General features: G+C 39.7%; 1 protein-coding gene across 1 annotated transcript; it reads right to left on the bottom strand.

Moving 5' to 3' along the window:
- Positions 1–254: 254 nt before the first annotated feature.
- On the bottom strand, positions 255–25,424 carry TRPS1 (trichorhinophalangeal syndrome I). Its single transcript, XM_010161275.1, has 4 exons — positions 25,266–25,424; positions 21,330–22,258; positions 8,656–9,785; positions 255–897 (listed from the first exon to the last, which is right to left on the bottom strand). The coding sequence occupies exons 1-4, from the start codon at positions 25,300–25,302 to the stop codon at positions 255–257; spliced, it is 2,739 nt and encodes a 912-aa protein (XP_010159577.1). The 5' UTR covers positions 25,303–25,424.
- Between the last annotated feature and the right edge of the window lie 364 nt (positions 25,425–25,788).

Below are 25,788 nucleotides of genomic sequence, written 5' to 3'. Positions count from 1 at the left end.
TTAAACAAAATTCAATCAGAGCTAAACAGCAAAAGCAGAAGCACTTGCTTACTAATACTACATCAATATACATTGTTTTATGCAAACACTCTGGAACATTTACCTGCCAGTTTAGCTCTACAAGTTTGAGTCTTTTAGATTTTCCTTGATTACCTTTTTTTTTTTTCCCCCCGTGCATGAAAAAAAAACCAACCACATTATTCTGGAACTGAAGAAATCATTTGCATGCCTAATTAAACATAACATACATATAATCATAAGAAGCAGGAAAAGGAAAAAAGGGAGCTTCCTACCCGTAGTAAGGACTGGGACTCGTCCTTTGCCTTGCTGTCGCCGGATCCAGGGTAGGGCTGGGTGAGCTGCCCGGCCTTCTCTGCCGCTCCGGCTGGCACGCCCTGCAGGAAGCCCTTGCTCTCCACCGCCAAGCCGTAAATGGGCCGCGCAAGATGGGCAGCTTCTACGTTTGGACTATCCCTTAAAGGCTTTGGCTGCTCTTGGCCAACGGACACTGGGGTCAATAAGCCCAGACTGGTCTGTGTGTATGACGGGCTCCCCCTCAAAATGTCAGTTCCCCTCCAGGTCACGTTGCGAAGATCATCACTGGGACTGTCAGTCCAACCTTTCTCCTTGAGCACTTCCTTATCTTCTATCTTTTCCCTCTTCACTATGCTGTCAGATACGGGCTCCCCCATTTTAGGGTCCGGATTAATCAGACTGTAGACCTTGAGGTCAATTTTTGGCTCCTCCTTGATAGATGAAACACCATGACTGTCCTCCCCATTGGCTGTAGTGACGTCCATCTCCTGACAGTGCACAGTGTTGAAGTGCTCTAGTAGTGACTGAGTGTCAACAGCTGTGAAGATGCACTGACGGCATTTGTAGCAGTTGTGTACTCTCCTGGAAGAAAACGAGAAGTGTATTAATGCGAGAGTCTCTTCTTGGCCTTCCTTCTCACACTCGTTTTACCTACCAAGATGAAGAAAATCAATCGCACTTACAGTACGATTCCCTCTACAGAAAGCAAGCAGGTTTACTTGGGTGTCTTATACAACATGGGAACAACCCTCATGGTTTTTCCCCCAATGCCTTGCAATGGCCTCCTATTGCTCATTCACACTCAACTGTGTTATTCTAAATTTCATGTAATTTTCACTGGGATTTTGTGGTTTTTTCTTCTTCAGTTTGCTACAATACACTTTTCACTTTCTATTCTGGTGGAAACACTGAAGTAACACAATTTAAAAAAAAAATCAAATAGTTGGAAAAGGATAGTTTTCTTTGTTTAAAAAAATACTTTGTATAACATAAATCTATGCTACAAAGTCCAAATGCTTGAACTATTTTCTTGCTTTCCACCAATTTAATATACTTTTGGTTGAAAAAGATGATTTTGAATGGAGCTCTGGTTAACTTACAGGTAAGAATACACCAAAGGACAGAAGGCTGTACCAACAGACAGTACTTATTTGTTCTCTATGGACATTTTAACACAATTTTAAAAGACGCTGCTCTAAAGGAAAAGCAAAATAGTTGGCTGTGTCACTACAAGCTGTGTTTTCCTGTCAAATACAGCAATGCTTGGGTACGAGCTGTGGAGCAGTGTGGAATAACACGTCTTCTTGTTTTTATTCTAAAAGCCTATATAAAGTACTGTATTACTAAATTATGTAAAGCATATGTTGCTACATGAGAACAACATGTTACCCATTTACTGAATCTATCATAGGAACAGAACTCTGTTTATGAGCTCTATAACGCCTTATGAATAATTGTTTATAGCACAGGAGCGGTCAGAGCCCTCTGTCAGGCTCCGGGCCCCGCTGCGCCCGGCGTCGTACCAACGCAGAGTAAAATACCGTCCCTGCCCTTCATCAAAATGTACATAAATCTGTGAAAGCTTCTCCCTACAGACACACTCACACATCCACACCCGAGGCATTCAGAGTCACAACAGCGTCTTTAGCCAAGCTAAAAAACGAGCCTTTCGCTATCCACACAGGACAAAACTTGTATGAGAAATCTGTTATTGCCCTGACAACTCCAATTGTTAGAATTAATTCTTTTGAGGCCAAATCTTAGTCTCAGTGAAGTCAATGGCAAAACTCCCATCGACTTAAGTAAGAGCAGGATTTGGCTCTCAGTGCATCTGTAGAACTGGAATGATACACAAAATGTCCCTTTTAGAGTATGATCGTTTCGAAGGGACAACTTGCCAAACTTATTAAACCCCCTTGTCTTCCTTCTTTCCTTTTGTTGGAAAAACAAACCATATGTTATTTACATTGTCTGATTTTCGTGCAGTTGTGTCAGCGCGCAGACATGAGTACACATTCAGATTCAAGCTTTTTAGCCCTTGTGAAATATCAGTTTTCTTTTTGCCATTTTCTGTATTTATATTCATTTTAAGGGACTAGATGGGCTCACTCAGTTATGCAAAAAATAGAGTCAGCTATTCTCCACATAGCCTTATGGCAACAAAATCTACTTGTGGGAGAGCAAGCTGTGGGTTAAAATCCTGTTCTGGCTGTGTTTCCTTTACTTCTTTCTACAATTGTGTTTTATTAAAATCAGCTTGTCTCTCAATGCAACACTAATATATTCTCTCTTGCAACTTAATTCTTTTCTAAACCGTGCTTAATTCTCTTCTGAAACACACCACCAAAAAAAAAAAAAAAAAGAGTGCTATCTGATCAAAACCATTTTACAAACACAAAAAGCCAAGTTATAAAGAGGGTCAGCCCTGTAAAGGTGGGATACCATCAGGGAAGTCCAAGTTAGACAGGGGCTACTTATCTTAAAAGCCAAGTTAAACAAGACACCATTTGGGGTTAACGGCTCAACCGCATACACTCCCCATGTAAAAGTTTATCAATCCTTTGGGAGGCTACTTAGCCCTAAGTGTCTCTTGTTTAACTTGGCTATTTCAATGGCTAACCCCCTTTCCTAACTTGGCTCTCATCTACAGATACAACACCTCCAAACAGCTGATCTTTTTCTGCCTAACTTGTCTTTTTTTTCTTTCTTCCCCCTTCCACGCTGGCTAAATGTTTTTGATCAGGAGCGATACACACTACAGGAGTGGTACCACACTTCTGAGGCCACAAATAAATGCTGAATATTAGACACAGTTGTAACTACATGGCTGAGGCCCAGATAGAATCACCTTTATTACATTAAAGGTTTGTTCATTTAAACTGTAATTTATTCAAAGACAGTCATACAAACATTCCTTTATTTTCCTGTGAAACTGTGATAGGCACTGTGACGTGGAGAAGACAAGGGCTGATTTAGTTAGGTAGTAACTCAACAGACTTTTTTTTTCAGGACATATATTTTTCTAGAATGCCTGAAAACGTAATGTCTGCCATCAACATTATAAATCTTCCTACTTCACATGGGTTTGTCCTGTATACACTCAATCCCCAAGCTCCAAAAAGTAAGCTAAAGTTTGGAACTGTCCAATACAAGTCACAGTCTCAAATAATAAAATAATAACTATCATCAGCTATTAGAGAACTTTTGAAAGTTGGAAACTTATTCTTTCCCAGAACAAGGCATAAGAAGAAAGTGTTTTCATCTCTGACTGTTTTCACCCCACCCTGATAGCAATCAAGGAAACAAGTTGGCAGTGTTTGATTTCTTTTTATACTAGAGTTTAAACCTACCCCATGTTTCTAAAGGCCCAAGTTACACTTAGATTTGTGCACAAAGCTCTGCAGAGCTATGCAAAAAAGCTTTAAAAGCTCCAATTTGCAAAGGGCACAATAAGCACTCCTGTGCGTTACCTGAAAGTTAAAACTTTACAGCTAAACCACGGTTATACCATCTGAAACTCTGGATTCATCAGGTGCAATACAGTGTGTTAGTCTAAAACTGATCAAAGGAGAAACGTTGAGAAAAATCTCAGTATGGAAGAAAGCAATGTAAATGAAGAAGGAAACAGCGTTCTTCCTTCTGTGATCTTGCTTCTACACCACTCAAGCAAACTAACAGCAGGTCCAAGCCACAAACTGGCATTATCTTCAATGTGGCATTGGGACGGCAATGTCACCCCATCCATTGATGTCACTTAGCATTATTATTTTCACTACAAAATAAATCAAAGGCCTGATTGTTTGTGGACATTAAAACATTTATGGCCCAATCCCAAGATTAAATGTCAAGGAATTCAGGCCAAACCTTTGCTGCACTGTTACATTCTGACAACTTAATAAAATCCTATCGTGACTTACTTGTACCGAAATGTACTTCAATTGGGTGCTATAAAATATAAGGATTTTTCCTTGCAAAAGCCTGGAGAGATTAGATGGGGGGTTTATGATGGATTTAATGTTCTTTATTTGAGCTTTCTAATAGGCTGTGTTACTCTTGACACAGCCAGTTGTTAATTAAGTCTTGTTGACATACTTCTAACTAGTCTGAAGTATTACAAAACACCATCCTCTACAAGTTTTTTTTTAAATTACCTGAAGACATTCCTATGCTCTAGGGCACAGAAAATATTCTGGATGAAGGTGCAGCTGTCATATCACTTCCTTTTTTTTTTTTTTTGCATGCTTTGAATTTCATTATGAATATAATAATTACTAGTATTTCTCATGAAGAAACAGACTTATAAGCAAATTTACTTTTGGGATAGGTGCTGCACTTAGGCTTGTGGGGAGTGGAAAATATTCAAATGAAAGGGAGCAAGCAAAGCAAGCAAAAAAATTCAGCGGAGGGACAGAAAAGGGAGGAGAATGGGCAGAGTGGAGAGCAAGGCTGAGATGAAAGGAGGGCAAAAGCCATTGGCAAGAGCAAACAAGTTCAGAGCAGTGAATGAAGGTGTCAAGAGGATGGAAAAGGTCCTCACAGCTGCTGCTATTGTTCAATGAGCAGAGGCTACTGCGCTGCTGAGAAACCAGGAGCTGGTGGGCCTCAATTTACACTTTTGCCCTCAGCTGTCCTCTCTAGGGACTGTCCCAAAGGCTCCACATTTCCATAACCTGCGCGTCTAAGATCCTGCTCTAGCTTCTGCTGCCTGAAAGTGAGAGGGGAGAGGCAGATCCGACCCCTGACATGCAAGACCCAGGTACCTCTTTGCCCTTTATCCCTCTAGCCCATTTACCTTTAAGAGGTAAAGAACTTCACTTAATTCAAAATTAATTTCAAAAGAGAACCCTTAACTGCTGTTCTCAACATTTTCAGACTAATTTCTGTTTATTAGAAAAAAATATTATTCTTTCTCTTCGCCAAAGCTTATCTTTGATTTGTGAGACTTTCTATGTTGGTTTTGCATTCTGCAGTTGTTTAATGAACAACACATTACCCCACCTCTTTTTTTTTAAAGAAGTTTAGAGCATTTTTCAGCAGAGCATTTTTAATTACTGATCAAATGCTTTCTTTCAAAGTCTTTTTTGACAATCAAGGATTTACATGAAAAATTCTGATTTTTGCAAAAATGACAAAATGTACTATTTTCCCATTATCTTTTCCCAACATTTAAAAAAAAAAAAACAACCCACTTCTGCAAAATGCCTCTTTTATTTTTAAGGAAAAGTTAAAATATAAAAATTAATTATTTTGGAGCAAGCAGGAAAATAATCTCTAGACTAAGTGATCCAACACGCAAAATTTCCCCAAATACTGAGTATGATTTTTATCTAAATTACAAGTGTTGGCATCTTTTAGCTCATCAGAATACCAGACAGTTTTGAGGAAAAACTAAGCTTCACAATGAATATGGAGAGTAGCTGATTCCTCAGAGGTATAATGGAAAATGAGTAGCAGCAGACTTAGTAGAAAATGGAGGCCAATAAACCTTCTGGGGATTTATTTGAATAAGCACATTTTAGTGAGGTTTAAATACAAGTAAACTGAAGTACAGTGTGATTCATTAACTTCAGCTTTAACTGAACAGCTCTCAAATAATCATGTCAAGAAATACTGGGTGATCATTAAGTGTAAGTATATTTTTCTGTAGACAGAAAACTTGCAAAAAAAACCTTTTACAAATTCTAATACTGTTGCAAATACCTGGCTGCAGAGGAAAAATACTGGGACACAAAGAAGTTTTTTTAGCTAGCAGGCATAGTGGAATTATAGATGAAGAGCCAAAAGGAAACAAAATTAAAAAGAAAATAAATTAAGCATGCCTTTCACGTGTGTGACTGAAAATCAAAAATAATCAAAAATGCAGACAAAAAATACATGAACCAAAATATGCAAGTAGCATCTAAAGCCAGCTCTGATACTCACAGATTATCAAGGGTGAACTTAAACATGTGAACAGCAGAACACTTTCTGCCACCACATGAATGCTTAATAATGTTTACCATTAGAATCCATTGAGCTCCTTGATACATAATTGGGCAGGTCTTAGATATATGTGCAAGTATAGCATTTTAAATACATCCAAATACATAACAGCTTTATTGAACTGATGAAGTCACAGAGAAGGCTAGCTAGGATGTGAGCTGACTCCACATCAGCATATGGGGTTCTACTTTTTTTAATCTTAATTATTCTACATCTTCAGTTTGCAAAATACAAAAAGGGAAAGAAAATAACTGACACATACAAAAAAGGCCTGATAAATAATATTAAAAATCTCAAAAGCCCCCAAGTCTCTTTCATTTTGTTTGAGCTTGATGGGGTGAAAACTATGAAAACTAGGTTACGCATAGAAAAGCAATAAACCTGCTGGTGTTTGCCATTACAGACCACCTACCACAAACTGAACTAACTTCTGTGATTTCAAAGATGTACAGTGGGAGAAACCAGCAGCAGTGCACGTAGAAAAACAAAACTCAAAAAGAGGGAGGGCAGGAGAAAGAAGTTGGCAGTTATGGAGATGTACTTTGCTTTAATTACACAACACCCTCAGAGTACTCAATAATGTCACAGACTGAAACCTTAAAAAATACATTGTCCAAGTGTCTTGAACAGAATAGCCTAACTTTAAACAAGTTGAGATTCAAATGCTTAAGTGTATTTCTTGATTTTCCCAGGTGCAGTTCCTTGTGACAACTGTCGGAGCCCCAGGGTGCTGAGCCCTCCAAAGGAGAAACTACTACTACCCTATCTCTGACTTCGCACTTGATTTTGAAAGTCATGGCTTCTCCTTTCCTTGGGAAAAGGGATTTTAACTAGGCGTGCTTGTTAAAACTTAAATTACCAGCTGCAGCAAAATAAGTGGGGTTTTTTTGCAGTCAAGGAGCCATTTCAATCTTCCAGTTATTTAACCACTAAAAAAAGATCGTGCCATGCCCCAGCGGCAGACAAAGTGCTGCCTATGGAGTTCTACAGCATGGCTCAAAGCTGCTATAATAATGCTTGGAACTTAGATACCACTTTTCATCTTCAAAGCAGTTTACAAACATTAACTAATTAATCCGCACAACATCCCTGAGGCCCACTTGGATCAAAAATGGGGCACTGCATGCTGGGACCTGAATCCTCCGTGGGCCCTAGCTCCAAATTAAAGATGAGCAATCTGCTTCTTTTTTTTTTTTTTTTTAAATAGACTCCTGATACATTGCCAATGCAGCCCTCTGTTGGGCAACATTTGGATGCCCCCAGCTTTAATCTCTATTAAAGTATCATGCCCTAGTCTGCCTTTGTTAATTTTGGATGTCTTGGAATCTATTAAACATGGCACAGTTTCTTGAGCTTTTAACAAAGCTTTAGCTTTGAAAATGCATCTTCTTTTGTCTTCATTCTAGCTGGCTTCCATGCAAAGATCTTTTAGATGAGATAGATACCGAGTTTTCCGTTGTTGTTGACGCATTAGCCTTAACTATTAACATATTCAGCATGATTTTCTAATATTTAACATCGCTTTTGCAGCAGCACATAACTGTTGTTCTTTATAAAGCCTAAGAGCCAGCTCCTCCTCTGCTGTAAACCGGACTGCCAGTTTACAACAGCCCAGGAACTGACCCAAGAAGTTTAGCAGGGAGTTGGCTGCCACTATGACATTGTGTCAGACTGAGTCAGGAGACTGGCTGCATCCACCTCCAAATAGGAACATTAGCATTTAAAATAAATAGAACGATACTGTAAACCAGCAACACGAAAATAAGCATCTGCAAAAGGATCTTGGGGGATGACATCAACAGACAAAAGAGTGTCTGCTCCCAGTGTGAAACCAACACCAAAACAGCAGTGGAATGCTCTTAAACTAATTATTACGTTGCTGGACTTAGGAATGGAAAATACTACAAAAAGGTAGTACATTGAAGCACTATTACGGAGCATGAAAGGACTCACAGTCCATCTTGGAAAGTGAAGCCATTTGTGTTCCCCTACTGAATGAAGATGCCAGCTTTCTGGTAAAAAGCCTACACTAAAATAGTACCTAAAAGGTTCTGGGTGGAAAATAGTTGACCAAACCTCAAATATGCTGGAAATTCAGCATCTGCACACAAATCCAAATCTCCCTCTTCTTTGCACAGGTTTAAATGTATAATTAAATCCACTGACTTAGCTGGTGGTTTTCCAAAACAAAGTGGATGTTGGATTGGACCCTGGCTGTAAAGATTTATATCTATACATACTCGTATTTTGATTTCCAGTTTCCTCAAATGTCTGGGGAATGGTGACATTTAATTAAGGAACTAAGGGAGGGCTGCTTGTTTGGGTGCCCATCATTAATCATTTGAAGCTTCACTGTACCTGTAGTGTCGGGAAATCTCTTCTTCCACCTGGGTGGTGAAGTCACATTTGGTACATGAGTGTTCTTTGTTCTCCTTGAGCGTCAGCGGCCCCTCTGCCCCTGGCAGGGCGTTTGATTCTGGTTTGACATCAGACGCTTGGGCTTCGTGTGCATTCTCATAGTGGAGCAGGAGAACGTCCACATCGGGAGTGGAGAATGAGCACTGATGGCACTGGTGTTTGACTCTAGAGCTTCCTGTCACCCCTGGAGACAGGTGCAAAAGCAAGAGAGCACAGTGGGAACAATTACTTTTTCTGCAAGCAAATGGGTAAGTAATTTCTCCAAGGTGCTTTTCTGGGCTGCAGAGGCCTCGGGGACAGAACTGACAGTGCTTAATGGTACATTTATGAATGTTGTGTAGCTGCTGATAGTGACGGAGAAGTGGGCCCACCACTATTACATCTGGGCCATGGCTCTTTGAGTACCTAAAGTCACAGAACTGACAGTTGTAGCTTGTCACCATGCTGTCCTCTGCTCCTTTGCTAGTCAAGTCTTTCTTTTTTGCCACACTCGCACCCTTTTCCGTCTTTGTCACTAACTCCCCATCTGCATTTTTGGCTAGATCATTCTGGTTAATGACAGATCCCCTAGAAAGCTTATCATTCGGATCTGGGTGAAGACTTCCTGCCTGGCTTCCCCCATGCTGTTTGCTGTAATGTTCTAATAGTTTCAATGAGCTGGACGATTCACAGCTGAAACTGCAAAATTTACACCAGTAGTAACTGGTTGTATCGGTACCATTTTGTCTAGAGGAATCTATTGGCTTGATGGGCACCGAATATCCAACTGGTGTATCATCTCCTGCTTTTACAGTGATTCTGTCTTGCCACTTCCCCAAGTCTCCAGAATCACATGGTCGAAGAGTAGGACTGGATTTATTGGAGTTTTTCTCTGAAGTTTTACCAGAATCAGAGGAGGGAAGGGCTGCTTTCATTTTGTTTGGGTGAGTCTGTAAGAAGTGTTGCTCTAGTTCAGTGGAGGAGTTGCCCATGTAGGTGAAATTGCAGAATTTGCAGCGGAAGTACTTGGTGTTGCCTTGGCAATCTGGAGTTTTCCGCCCAATTCCAATAAAGGTTCCACCTAAAGTAACCTGTGAATAAAGAATAAGGTCATTTTAACTCCACTGTACATTTATTCACAGAGCAGGGAAGAGGGGGGGGGAAAAGGAGAGAAATAGAGTGCAATTAATTCATAAGCTTCTTTCATAAACCATCACCGCTATTTTCATTTGCACTAATGTAGTAAGGTATCATACATATCCCTTCAAGTATTTGGCATTTGTTGCTGAAGATTTTGAAATGTTTCACATAGCTGAATATTCCATATGAATAATAAATATATTATTCGGGCAAACTGATGCACATATACACAACGCAATCTTAATTCAGCATTCTCTGATAGGATTTAATTCCTTCCTTCACGAAATCATGTCATTGATAGAAGATACAAAAATCAGTTCCCATATCCCTGAATGCCTTGACAGGAGACTTTCCTGGGAATCTGTAGCAGGTGTGGAACAAAAAAACGGGCCCTCACTCTTTTTCTTTCAATACACTTACATGTTTTAATCATATTCCTGCTTAAGAGTTCAAGAGAATTGCTTTCTAAATATGATCAGACAGAAATTAAATTTGAAATAACAAATTTAGTTTTCTGGGTCAGAATATGACCAATCCTTATAAAGACCATTCCTACAGGAGTATCCAATATCCACCAGGATGCCTTTTAACACAGCCATAATGGCTGATGTCTGAAACAAAAGGCAGTTTACTCAAAGATTACTCAGTGCAGTCATTCTCCAAGGAAATTTTCTGTTCTTCTCATGCACACAGCTCAATTTAGTAAAAGAAGGATGGAAAAACTACAGTAGAAAAATGGCATGTGGCAAAGAAACCTACCACACCCAAGTCCATGACATCGCTAATTTAAAAAAAAAAAAAGTAGTAGGTCTACTTCAGTGTTCTCATGATCTCTGAGCAAAACGGTCTGGAGGAAGGAAGCAAGGCTTCCAGGGCTTATGTTATTAAACGCTGTGTTCTCATAGCAGGCAGGCCTGCCCCTCCCAGGAGTGCACCACACCTGCCCGTGACATCAGGGGGAGATTTGCTGCTCCTGTACAACTGGTTTGAAGGCCAAAGAAAGAATATCCTGTCACCATTGCTCCACTTCTTTTCCTGAATAGTAAATAGTAAAAAGTATCTGGAAGATAATTCCTCTTCACACCCGAAATCCAGACATGTACTCCTTTGCCATCATCCAGTCTACACTACTACATCAAGGACATGGGTGGAAGCTTCCCTGTGCCACGTTTTCCATTTTACACCCAAGAGATGCCTTACGGGGAATATAAGATTTCCACAGAGGGTTTGATTTCCATTCTCCCAATCAGTAAGTGTATTACTACATTTCTGCAAGATTCAGTTGTCATGCACTAGGCAAATGGTGTAATTATTTTTCTTCTCCTCAACAGCTGTGCCACAAAGAAAACATGTGATTGCTTCTCATTCAGTATCAGACATACGGAAAGGCTCAGACATCCAGAGAGCATGAAATGTAAACATTTTTAAATGCATATAATACAAATGCCTTTTAGCCATTTAGCTTGGAGAATGAGACGCTATCCTTTGTATCCCATCAGTATTGTACATGTATAGTGAGTCAATGAGTTACTAAACCATGATATAATGAGCTGCTGCTACTCAGCCTTCAATTCTTTTTTTTTTTTTTTTTAAGAAAGCACAATTCCCATGTGCTGGCTAAAACCTTTTCTTTAAAATAAACTGAAAATTGTTTTCTGTTTGTTTAGGAAACATATGTCATTAGGCAATGGTGAGCTAGGCAGCCAAACAGCCAGGACTTAGCTGTAATAACATTTTCACTTAAACTGGGGCTCCAAGTCCTGGTATCAACTTATGAATTTGGTTTTGAAGAGTTTTTTTGGAAGAGGGATGTTTTAACAGGTCTTCCGTACTGCAGAAGATACCTCATTTTATGGCTAGCAAGAACTGGAGACAAGGCCACGCTGAGGCTGATCCACCAACATCAGTATCTGACACTTCAGGTCTCCATCCACTGCGTTGTTTCAATGTTCAAAGTCTCAGTGGTGTTGAAAGACAACTTAAAGAAAGCACTGATGGAATTATGGTAAACAGAAAATAACAGCAGCTTGCTACACGGTTGCATAAGTTGCAAGGTGATCTGGTTTTGCTCATTTAATTAGATACTTATGTTTGTTCTATGCGTGCAGACAAAACTGGCCAAAACACTTTACCTTAAGTGGCTCTAAGGAGTAAATACATCCAATACTCTCAGCTGTCCATTCACAGAGCCTACAGATAACAAACCTATTTTGCAGACACTCTGTAGACACCAGTTAGAAACTGTGAGTGACAATAATCCCAGCTGCTGTTCACTGCTAATTACCTTTATTTCTGAACACTGGAAAAACATATTATTAGTACCAGCATTTCACACAATGGACTGTAAATCACATCATTTCTGTAACTTGTGCTAATCCTGCTTAGTGGCCTACATAGCAAATTTGTGTCCCACGCTAATACATCCTTCTCTGCATCACAAGAGGATAAAATAGAACTAAGTATTCTCACACTATTTGTGTTAACCTCTTGCTATGCAGGGGCGGGGGGGGGGACGACAATGTACAATCTTTACAGCACTGGAATGTCATTGATTAACAACTAGTGGGTTGGCATTACCTTGACTACCCTGCCACAATTCAAAATAATGCATCCTATTAGGAAAGCATGTACGTGAAAGGTAACAGGGTCATCTTAATGTTATTACACTCAAAAGACACTTTTCACGCGTAACAAAACCTACGGAAAGCCTCCTTGGGGGTCAGCAGGTAAAGAAAACTGAAGAAACTGGCTTCCATGCAAAGAGGTTGGGAGAAGCAGTTGAAGTGACGGTATAATCTGAAGCTGTTTCAGCTTTCAGACAGCCAAATATGGAAGAAGCCTACACATTTGCAGAACTGTTTGGATTCACACACTCTGCTCAAGTCTTGGCTTGACTTTCAGATTTTTCAGTTACATATCATATCTCTATGTGCAGGCACTACACTCCTTCACTGGGTAATTGTCCTCAACCTCCTGCTCTCTCTGACCTGTGCCAGAAAGAGAAAAAATAAAGGAGAAAAAGGAGAAAGGGGAAAAACAAACATATATATATACTAGAAATCTATATCTACATTTCTGGGTGGTATCAGAAGTGATAGCCTCTCCTATTTATTACCCTATTTCATTCTGTTCCCAGCAAAACTTAAGTCCTCTGCTTTGCCCTGATAGAGTTGTATTTTCTTAAGTAGACACTCCTCCCCAACATAAAGAAGAAAAACAAAAGCAATGCTAAAATTCTGCAATTCTATTACAGCAGCGGAGTCCAAAGTGCCAGTCGACATAACTAGTGGCAGCCACAAGTACAAGAACAGCTTACACTGGAAATGTAAGAGCACCTATAGATCAACACTTCCCTCAATAAGCACAGAAGAAAATTAATCTTCAAAATTCTATTTTTAAAGGGAACCTAACATACAAGGCATCTGTTTGGACTGTGGAAACCTGTTTTAGTTCTTTCCTTCACTGTCACTTGTTTGTGAGACTTTGGGATTATCACTCCTGCAGCACCCTAATAATGGCAACACAGTTGGTATTATTATGCTGTATAGAGGAAGACAGCTATAACAATGGGTTTTCCATTATTGTGCTTGAGATGGCTGCACTGATACTCTTCAAAAACTGCTCTTCAAAGACATGTCTCAGTTGGGATTAAAGTGAAATATATTTCACAGTAAGACTCCCTGAAACTCAAAACAATTATTGTTAAGTTCATTCATTAATGGGGAAAATTATAAAAAACTAGAAGAACTGGGAAACAATTTACCACAAGGATTGAAGTTCATGTGTTAATACAAGTAAGCTATCTCCTCATTCAGCACGCACATTTCCAAAAATAGCCAGAAAGAGGAGGAAAGATAACATGATAATTGACAGTGTTTCAAGATGTACTTTCTAAAGCATGTTGGCAAGTACTTCAACAAAGCTGTGTAATTGCACTATATGTTTCCAACAGATATGTCTGTATTACCTTAATTAGCCAGACCAAAACCAGTGATTTCAGGGAGCAGATGGACTTGGGCAAGGAGATAATTCCTTTTTTTATTTCTTTAAATTGTGCTCGATATTTACTCTGCCCTTGATCCAAATGCTACCCTAGGCTATTCTCTCACCTCCTTTTCAAAGTTCAATCCTTAATTTTATTATGCTGAAGCAATACAAACACTGCTTACAGAAAATGTAAAAAATTATCAAGGAAGAAAAAGTTTGCCAGCTCCTGTAATCATGTATTTCATGAAGAAAATTCTACCATCAGGAAATAGTGACCTACATCCACGTAGAAGATTCAACCGCAAGGCTTCCATGCGCAAGGTAAAGCTGTCTTTGACCCCCGGCTTCTTTTGCAACTACTGATTAGAATCTAGAGCCACTACCTGCATTGGAACATCAAACGTTAATATATCTTCTTTTTCTGATTACCTGGGCTCCATCTCTGGCTAATCAGGAGGTGAAAGGCTCCAGATCCCTTACCAATCTCCTGAGCCATCCAGTCTGCCCTTGCCAATTACTCTTAATCTTCTAATCCTAAAGTATTTTCTAATGCCCTTGTTTATTCATTTGCTTTGTGCAATATAGCATCCAGAACATTTTAACCATCCCACATTTATGAAGTTCTTCATGTCATGCAGGCCAGAACAGATTCCTGGCTTTCATGCAAGTTTGTGTAACACCACCCAGTTCTCTAACCTCCACCATGGAGAACTGACTCCCTCTCACTCGCTCTCTCTCTGCATGTAAAACTAGAAGAATCTCCAGTGTATACCATTAAAACTATATACCATACTGTGATTAATTTACTGGGAGACAGAACTATGTTCCACAAGCGAGACAGATTCAGGGCAAACTCATGGCTTTCTGGGCTACTCCTACTTACCAAAACAAGAAATCAAACCATTGGGTCACATTCGTTCAAGATGAGTATATTCTTCTCGAGATTTATTCTGTTGCCATTGAAGCCCGTATGGTTTTTGAAATTAGAATTTAAAAGGCATTTTTAAAACAAAGTTTAAAAACAAAACTGTGACAGAACAGTAACAGGACTTAAATTAAGGTCAGGGGACCAGATGTGCAAAAACAACAAATGTAAGTAACACAGAATCAAGTCTTTAATTTGCTAGCTAATGTTAGTAGACTAACATTTAGCACCTAAAAGAAGCACCATCCCTTCTATTCTCTCTCTGTATAGATAAAAATACCAGACAGTTCCTTGGCTACTGTAAACTCACAGAGCCTCACAGACTTTGAGGCAAACTTGCACTGATTTACACCAGAAGAAAACCTAGCTGCTTTCTTTTTTCCCCAGCAACTTTATTTTTTGAATTCTCATCACTTCTGTGGGCTAGCTTAGCAGTTTATATCTTTAAATACATCTGTGACTATTACTAATCTCACCAATTTTCTTGATTAACCTCTCTTCAAACACTACCAGATATCCCTGGCATAAAGACGAAGAATATTAACACATAAACAACTTCGCCTTGAAGGCTGTGAATATACATCATGTCAGTTCTTCCACAGAAACTGCCCATCTGAATGCTCTAATATGAGGGTAGACTACTTCTCACTGAAAGAAGGCTAAAATAGCTCATTTCTGTCATACAGCATATGAACGTTCCCAAGCACTTACTATTTAGCGGCTGACATGCTGTAAATCACCGAGTATCGTTCTGAATAGTAAACTCGCCAATGTCTCCACAGAAAGGGTATAAAGAACTTCAGCTACGTTTAACAATATAAATAATTACTTATTATTACTTGTGTCAATATAGAATTTAGCCACCTAAAAGGCCACAGGTGCTTTTTCACAGAATATCACGTGTGTGCATGCAGAGATACATATGAGAAAAAGAAGTGCATATATATTACACAGGCACATGCAGATGAATGCATATATAGGTGCTTTTTGCCACCACCCATTTCTCCATCTGCCACCATTTCTTTTTTATGTCAGTGGTTTAAAAGAGATGACAGACTCCTGTGTTCCTGAGGTGTGACTCTCTGTGTGCAAGGCAGTCCCCAAGCCTGATCATGACCCAGAAATACGGCTCAAAATAAACAGGTATGCGCACATGCAGGTGCAACACCCAAGATAGTTGACAGCCTTCAATGTAAGCAGGGAAGTCCCCAGGGAGAGTCCACAACGCGGCTGACAAGATGAAATGGGCCTTCTGGGACATTAAACCTTCATGAAAGCTCTGTTCTAGCACAACCTTCAAGATCTAGCATGGCACAACCTAGTCCAGGAGATCAGGATCACCAACAGTTGATCAGTTTATTTAAATCTAATTCCTGTTTTATGGCCAATTGAGCTAAAGTAAGAAAGACCAACAATATAAAATTTGGATTAATCATTTGTCTAAGCATGTGAGGAAAATTTAATTCATTCACATACCTGTTTTCGTTTGCTCATGTAAACTGGTTATGCACCCATGCTACCTTGTAGGAAGCCCACTCAGTGACAAAGCTGAACTTCAGAAAGGCTTGTTACTAATACAAAAGTAAATACTGTACTTTTTTAATGCCTCCAGTCTGGATTTTCACCGTGTATGTAAGAGTCCCTTTGCCAAAACCACCAAAATGTAGAGGAAAACCTTTAACATGAGAAGGGCTGTTGATTACATCTGTACCCCTACAGACCCCCCTACAGTTTTTTTAGTCTTCCCTTCACAGCTTCACATTCTGCCAAATTGCTAATATAAGAGTGGAGGATAAAAACCAGAAGCTACTAATAAAACTACTGGTCCTCCTTCAGCTAAACCATGGTTAGACCAGACTTTATAGTAGTCACTCATTTCTAACATGAGAACCGAGAAGCTGCCAGATTTGACATCCTGAAATCCAGAACATCAAAAAGCACACGCACATAACTTTGTGTAGGCACATGGAGCTCACCACTGACTTAGGAGACAAAAGGAAGAGCTTTTACACACTCTGCATGCCTGGGCTCTTCTGCCACTTTCTAGGACACTAAGCAGCCTGGTAGCTGGACATCCAGAAGTGCTCTTGGTTGCTGTGAAAAACCTGGAAAAGTTATTACCCATAATCATACATGACAAAGGATTAGGCCGAGTGGTATAAGGCAACTCTTAAAATTTTGGATGTCTAGAACCATAAAAGTCTGCTGCCAATCTCTTATTAGTCTGTATGGTAGTTAGATAATCCTTCTTTTTCTCCCCCCCCCTGCACACCCCAGGCTCACTGAAATACAATCAAGAAACTTCTGGATGGCTTTTATCAGTCTATGGCTTTTCAAAAATTTTTCTTTTCTTATATGGCAGTCTACTACCTAAAGCCATGAAACAATCAAAACGAGGGGAATGGATAAAAAAAAAAAATAAATCCCTTTTTAGTACTCTCAGACAGGAGTCTGAACCTCTTTAATGGCTGCACATAAGAGGAGGTAGGTCTGTGACGCTAAGCTCCAGAACCAGGGCCATGCTGAGCAGGAAGCTCCTCAAAGGTAGCACACACAATGTGAAGCTGCCTGTAGTCAGCTCTAAGAACTGCTGAGCACTGCAGTATGTCTTTACCCACGGCTGCATGAATACCCTTCTCCCTTGGGACATGCCATCTGAAACCCTCACCTGAACGCAGACATTTCTGTCCTTTCTTTGAGGGACACTGTTTTCTTTTAAAACGTATGAGGAAATGGGGTCATGCTCCCTTTTATATACAATAGCCTAATGGCTTGAACACTTGTTCAGGAAACAGGAAAAGTAGGCTCTTTTCCTTGCTCTGTCAGAGGGGATCCAAGCCTGCTTCTTCTCCATAGCTGGGCAATGTCCTAATAAGCTGATATATGGAAGACAGCACTCTCAACCTTTCTGTTGAAGCTGCCCCACTCGCTTACTCATAAAACAATTTGGGGATGGAATAAAGTCTCCTGCCTACTGGACAGCAACTTGCCTGTCTCCAGACCTTTCCACATACATTAAAGAGTAGTTAGATCAAGCATAAAAGGAGACTTAATCATACAGTAGCAAAGCATTGGGTTTCGGCATCATAGCTGTTAACTTAGTCACCTGAGTGAAGTCTTCAGATCGGGTCTAAAGTCCACTGCTTTAGGCACATCCACAAAGCTATACATAGGCTAAAATATCCAGCAAGACAAAGCTGCCTAAAAAGATTGATCAATTAACTAAATGTGAACAAAAAGTAATGAGGGGCATCAGCAAAAGCTGATCCATTGAACTCACTTCAAATATTATTCTAATAAAAGCAATAAAGCTGATTAACACATTCTCTGGGAATTCAGAGATGTGCTAGCAAATGTCTTCTGAAATCTGTACTGGCAAGAAAGTTAATCTCCCAGAACCAGCTCAGTGATTTTACCCAATCCTATGGAATTTATTGTAACTCAATGAACCAAAAACCTCCAAGGAAGAAAATGGGAACAAAGAGTACAGGAGATTTTCAAAACAAAGTAACATTTTCAAAAGAGACAAAGGAATCTTGCTGAATTAAATATTCAAATCAAGTCAAAATCTACGCAGTAGTAAGGCCAGAAAGCTTGGATGATTTACACAGTTCCCAGCCAAATCCTCTTCAGGTACTGCAAAACACAGTCCCAACATTTGCATACCTGGATTTGAAGCCAAATATGCATCCCTACTGTTTTGCTGACTGCAATACAAAAAAATCCCAACAAAACAAAAAAGGCAAAAAACCCCTAACAGCTGGCATTAGGGCTGGGAAGGGTGTTTTGGGGGGTTTTGCAGGGGGAGAGCAGGGTGCTACGTTCCCTAGGACAGACCACTTTTGTGGTGTAAGTCCAAAAATGCATTTGATTTCCTTCTTCCAAGCCCCTGGCAAAGGGTTGACAGCCCTACCAATCTGCAGATAGGACAGGAGATACTGGTTTTTTTCTGCACTCAGACATTTTTCCACTGCTTTTTGTTTGCTTTTATTATGAATGCAAACTACAGGGCTCAATAGCATCCCCGACTACTACAAATCTTCAGATACCGTGGTCTCCGATTGACCACTGTGAGTCGGATCGAAGTCAGTCATCTTTGCCCTCAGGCTTCTGTGCCCAGCTCCCTGGCCTGAGACCATAAATCCATCGATAACTTCTACAACAGACCAGTTTGTTAAGTGCAAAGGGATCAATAAATCAGACCTTAAGCTCAGTCCACTTCTATTTCAAGTTAATTACAAAGGGATTATTTTCCTTTAGCCAGTACCTATACAAAATAATATTGTTTAGATGAACCAATTATTCAGGCTCGGTTCCCTCTGTGTTACACAGGAGTTTGACCGAAGCAATTTTAACCTGAGCTTCAATCGATACGATCCCTCGTTGTGACAGGAGACGCCAGCCGTTCAGATGCCTGAGAAAAATCCCCTCCAAAATGGACATAGTAGCAGTATAAACATGTGTGGGTGCAAAGGGGATTTTCAAACTGTTCCTTCACTGTGTTTATGAACCTCACAAAGCTGCTCTGTATCGGGAGTGGGGGAGGAGAAAGCATAAAAATATTAATCAGTTACTTATCTTCTGACATGTTCTGGATCAACATCTGGTGCATGTGCAAGTGATGAAGTATGACATTTGCCACAAAAGCTTATTTAATCTTCTCTTCCCAAATTGGGCAGGGAAAATTAGCACTCTTAGAAATTAAGTTTCCAGATCCAATTTTTATTCTTTAAAATAAATTGCCAACATTGTATAGGCTGTCTGTTCTATTTTGGAAAATGTTTTTCGTCTGAGAAAAGACTGATCTTAAGTAGATTATCTACGGGCTGTTTCCTACCGCTTTTTGTCTCCCCTGCAGTATCTTACTGCCAGGGTTTAGTAGACAAGTATAGCTTAGGTTCAGCTGTTTTATTTCTGCTTCTATCAGTTCAAACTGAGATAGCTCACACATCTGTTTTATTTCTGAAAGCACTGCATAGGAAAAGTGTCCAGCTCATTCTAATCAAGCATAAACTTTCCTATAAATAACTAAGGACCTAACGAAACAATTGTTTGGAGGAAATGAAAGTGTGTTTAGAAACTCAAATTCCTCTATACTGTATGCCTGAGCTGTTCCAGTTTGAATGTCTTCCTGACAGCATGGATCAGTTGCTCTAAGATGCTGTCCCCAGAGTCAGCAAACTGAAACTATAGCAGGAAATCCAGGTATTAACATCATACTATGTGCTAATTATAAACCATCATTTCACATTCTGACATTATTCACTTCTAACCTCTTTTCACTAAATCACATATTTGCTTTCTAATCACAGTTTGACACGAGAGAGTGTCTGACACGAGACAGCGAAGTGATCTTTTAAAAAGACAGCAGTTCAAAGATTACAGCTTTTACGCATAGTAACGACCTTAGTTGGATTTGCTGCTCCACAAAGGAGTTGTAGAATTTCTGAAAAAAGAGGAAAAGTTTAAATCACTTCAAAAGCTTCAAGTTCCTGACTTGTGTTCCAGTTTCGGCTTCTTATTTGAAGTTACATGTTAGTCATCTTAACCTGTTTTGCAAAATTTCTTTCCTATAGCTACGGTCTCCGCAAGCATTATTAAATATTTTCCACCTTCTACCTTTTTATTTTAACATATTCTGTAGTTTTGTGTGGTGATTACTACTGGCTGAGACATCATGTATGCAAACACACACTTGAAATTGGATTATATTTTGTATGCAAAATTTGTTACTTATGGGGTTTTTTTCCTTAGTATCTGAATTTCTGTATCACAGAATATTGAGGTATCCTACCACATATCTCAGCTCACTCATGAGAGGATTTTTTTTTTATAGCTGCATCAATTTTTTAAACTAATTAAATATTAGCTGATAAGAAACTAACACAGACTCCATGAAAAAGCTTTTCCCAGTAATTTTTTTTTTCCCCCAGCAGTATCTGTATTTTTTTTCCCTGCTTCAATTAGATGTGAAAACGACTGAGGCAATAGTCCTTTTTCTTGCAGGCTCACTAACATGAAGGACAGCATGGATTACTGTTACTTTTTGAAATGTTTTAAATATCCATTGTGTATCCTGTTTTTCTGGCACTAGAAAACTTTAGAGTTGCCAAGACTTGCCATTTATTTTATCTTAATAAAGAATCAATAAGCCAAATCTTGACTCCCAGCAGCTGATAATTTAGGATTACATTTTTAATTTCCAGCTGCTGTCTTTTGTCTATCTGGTTGTTATTTTTCATTATTATTTGCTCTTTTCTTTCCGTAACAGCAAAACCTTCAGATATGATTACCAATTCAGCCATTTGCCTGTTTGCTGAATAAGATCTTTTGCGATTGATTACCCCAACAACTAAATCGTACACAGAAATACCACTAGTCAAAAAGCCAAGTCTTCCTTTGCTGTACAAGATGCTCAGCAGACCTGCAGAAAGGCTGGCTAGAATAGACCGAAACAGTTTTTAAGGCTTAAGCAGGTTATATGAAGTACGTTAATCGTGTCGGTGGGAGAGGCTTTGCAAATAACTGACTTTGCAGCTGAGAAGGCAGTTAGCAGAAGGAGGGAAGCTGGGAAAATACAAACCTGCACATCATAAGTCCCGTTTAGTAAGACAGGCCTCTGGGAATTGATGTCCTGCAGCACCCCTGAAAGCACAGTGCGGTTGACTTTCTGGAAGTCTTTGGAGTGGCTGAATTGCACCATGTTGTGGAGAGCCAAAATTTTAGTGTCGAGCTCGGCATCCTGCCTGGTGCGGTTGTGCAGTCCTAGGTGGTACTTGCGGAAGTGTTTGATGAGATCTGTGGGGTCGTTCCCATAGTAACCGTATCCACAGATGTTGCATTTGAAGTCCTGAAGCTCTGGAGACAGAGGCGCCGTATCTGGGTTATCATTTACCAACAAATCTGCTTTTGATTTGTTCAGCCTTAAACCCCCATCTGAAGGCACTTGTGGGTTTTTTGAGGCCATGGGGACCGGGCTTGAGCCTTGGCCATCAGTTTGACCACTTTGCACTTGCACTGTTTCATCTGAAGCTTTTGGCGACATCTGATGCTCCTCATTTGTCTCCGCTGCATCTCCTGACGGGGTACAGACCACATCTTGGGTGTCATCTGCATCTGATTTTTGAGGAGACTTCAAGGGCTCACAGATTCCCCCAACAGCTGGAGATGAGAAAGCCAGCATATTTCTGTCTGTCACCTCATCATGAGGGAAGGATGGAACATTTCCTCCCTTATTGTGGCTTTCATAATTGAAGCCAGCCTTTTCACTCAGCACTGAGCTTTTCAAGTCTTTTTTAATGCTGGAAGATGGCTCTTGGACATGCGTGCAAAGTTCCTCCTTGTTATTTAACTCTGCCGCATCACCCTGGTCAGTGTTTTCTTGCATCTGCTCTGTGGAAAATTCTTTTTTCCTTCCAGACTCTTCACTTTCAGTACCTGTAGACTCAAGGGTCTGTACCTCACCTTCACTAGCAACGTTTCTTAGAGGGGGGTTCTTTTTCCGGACCATATCTACCACAGAAAAAGAAATTAAAAAAAAAATAAAATAAAATAAAGGGCAAAAAACCCTATAGAATTATTCAAGATACATAACAGACTACAAACCTGGCACTTTAAGTCATTCTGAACTACATGAATACATCCGTTTTTCAGATGATTTTTGCCAAAGAGGTCTTCAGACTATGTAGAAAACTGGAATTTTACATTTAAAAATAATATCAATCTGAGACTGCACAACTAAAAAGAGAACTTCAAAGCCTAGAGTAACATCAGAGTGAGTGAATTACAGGTTTCATTATCTCTTCGGAAGATAATGGTCTAGCAGACATAACTTTAAATGAACACTTCTAAAATAATTTTTAAAAAACTCAGGGAAAAATAAACTTTTGCAGTCTAATGTTCATACACTGTACAACTATATATAGTATAGCTTTGCAAAAATACACCTAAAAGACATAATCAGGAGAACTTGAACGAGTTATTAGGAAGGAAACAGATTTAGAAGAGTAAGTAACTTGAGGTTTCAGAGAAAGTATTTTTCCTAGAGCAGGTATCAGTTTCTGTATAGCAAAAGCTCCCCCTCCTACTGCCCATAAACTTCAAACAGGATTATATGGATATTCTAGAGTCTGGCCCCACAGTCCATTATTCATGTAATTAGTTCTATTTGCCAAACAAAGAGAAACTAACTTTATTAGGAAACCCGCTGTCAATAAAATTTTACAGGCTTGGATCCAGACATTTGACATTGCTGTGCGGCTGAGTTGGCATCTACCCCAAAAACACCTGGAATCCACATGGATCCAAACAGCCAAACCTCCCTCTGCACAGTCCTCTTTGAAGACATTGTCACTACTGCTAAACCTGCAAGTACACTTCCTCAATCTAAGAAAGCTGAGACAGGACAGCAATAAGGGTCAGAGAGAAAGGAGTCTGCCACCGGTGAGTTAGCTCCAAGCTGAACAGGGGAGGTTATGGAAGAACAAGCCATCAGACCACGCAGGTACTAAGCCAAATTCCTCATCCGCTACGTATCTTCACCTTCCCCAGCCTATATTAGAGAAAATACATCTGAAACTTCCCTGCTCGCTCCATTGTCTGGTTCTGGATTTGATATTCATCACCAGCTGGTTTGATCCATTTGTGTTCACATGTAGCTATGGGCAGAAGACAGATGCGCTACAACTTTTCCTACGCTCTTATCTTTGCCAACGCTGTACAGAATGATGGATGTTTCTCCTTGCCAAATTGCGTGTGGTCTGGTGGCAGCAGCCTGCAGTACCACACACAAGATGTGAGCTGCAGACTCAAGCCCGAGCCCCCATTCCCAGGCCAGCCACGGGCGGGCGCCTACGGAGGCAGCGGAGATAGATATGCTCTGCGAAGGGAGGACCACGTGGCAATTCTGGGAGCAGCACTGATGCGCTCCAAATGGTGCTGCATCCAGACCTTTAAAAGCCACGGATGACCTTCTCAAAGCAGTACTTTGAGAAGTACGGCTGGGGACGAAGTTTAAAAATAAAAGAACTGGCGTCTGTACATCCTCTTATTTACATCTGCTCCACATGAAAGGGCACTGTATGCTATGCTGATAAAAACAGACAACTTCTTAGGGGAAGTGTTCAACTTGTGTCTTGGGCTGGCTCTGTTGTCTTTGTGGTTGAGCTGATCCACAGGCAGCATGGGCTACAGCGAGACGGCTTTCACACAGAATGCCAGCTCGTGTTACAGAAATTTTGACACTCCGTGTGGTCTTAATAGGTTTCTTAAATGCCTACTGTGATTCCCTACTGCAGAAGACACACATGCTTGGGAACCAAGTGTCGCCTCTTTAATGTCAACCACACCTACCAGGATATGTAAGCACTCAATTTTACTACTTTTTTTCCCCCCGATAATTTCTAAACCATGAAGTCACTCAGAACTAAGAGAAAAGAAAGATTTCCTGTTGTGGTAAGAGAACTATTACAATACAGACTCACCCTACTAAAAGAACATGCACACGTATGTAATTCAAGGTATAAAGATAGTCCTTAGCCTTTCAGCATTACTGCTTTGCTCTGGGACTTCATGAATGCTCTTGGTTAACACACACTAAAAATACTTGTGAGGATCTCTGGTAGGTGTTCAGCTAAGTCTGTATTTTTCTCCTGGTTACACATCCCAAAGCATTTTTAAAATAACCTCTGTTGAAATGAAACTCATGGCAGTTAGAGGACAGAGAAAGGAGTCCTGACTATGCAGCGAAGAAAAATCAGAAATCGAGAAAGTAAACATCGTGACTGTTACCTCAGTCAAAATTAAACAAGACTAAATGCAATGTTTTAAAATGTTTTTGTTACAGATATTTTTGGCAGATAAGAAAAGTTTAGAGTTTTTGCTATCTTCACAGCAACTGACAGAAGAAAGTCAGAGAAAAGGACAGGAAAAAAAAAAATCCCCATAAAGCAAAGAAAAGAAAAACTTGGACTGTATACAGCCTAAGTAGACACTACAACAGATCTACACACTTTGGTTCAAATTTTCCTGACATAGCTGTGAGCCTGTGTGTTAATGGATAGGAAACAAAAAACTATCTGCCTAATGGAGCTTTTTCATGCAGTGTTCTACACTTGGAGAAAGAAAGGAAAGAGATAACATTACTTTAAATACAAAAAAGTTTCTTAAGTTGAATTTAAAAGTATTTTCCCCTCTTTTTTCTTTTAGCTTTTGAAAAATCATCTGTCATTTATTTGCCTGATATCCACTCAAGGGGACGGTAAGAAAAGACACGGTATTTTTTTGTTGCTGAAATACCACCACTATCATTTTTCAGAGACATATTATGTAAATAAAACTACATTTGCAATACTCCTAAATCGAAGAAACCATCCCCTAGCAAGTCATAAGTTAGATACAGAAAGAATATAGCCACTCTGAAATTGTTATCTCTAAGACAAATAACAGATTGCACAATGTTTTATTGTGTGCCAAGAACGTTTTCAGTTAACAATTTCACTTGAAAAAATGGATCACATACTTGTAAAATCATACCCAGCATTGACTTCATAAGGCATGTGGCTTTAGAGTGCTTTTTACAATTATTAATTCTATTAGTCAACTAGCAGGCGGGCTAATGCAATTGTCTTAGAAGATGCACGGAAGACACAGAAGACATTTTGAGAGCTGATCTGTATATCTGCAAAACAAAACAAGAAAAGGTTTTCCTTCCTAAATTATGCATTCAAAATAAGGTTTTTACTTAAAAACATTATTATGTCTATTGTACATTCACATGCATCTATTAGTGGGCACTGTACAAATAATGGCTGCTGTTCTCTACCTCCATCAAGCAGGAGAAATCCCATAGCTGCCTTCTCCTTAGACACGCCCTTGCACACGCACACACAAACACACGCAGACAAAAGTTCTCTCAGAGGTTATGTTCACCAAAAAAACAAGTTTAAAACAAGTTTAAGATAAGTGTTAAAAATGAGATAGATTAATGTTGTAAAAAATAGGAGTTCCCTAAAAATTCACAGATTAACAGATACTGTGCATCA

The sequence above is a fragment of the Eurypyga helias genome, unplaced genomic scaffold, assembly GCF_000690775.1.
Source record: "Eurypyga helias isolate BGI_N326 unplaced genomic scaffold, ASM69077v1 scaffold30881, whole genome shotgun sequence".
Taxonomy (NCBI): Eukaryota; Metazoa; Chordata; class Aves; order Eurypygiformes; family Eurypygidae; genus Eurypyga; species Eurypyga helias.
The sequence above is the reverse complement of the archived record's forward strand: the minus strand, read 5'-3'. Positions and strand labels throughout refer to the sequence as shown.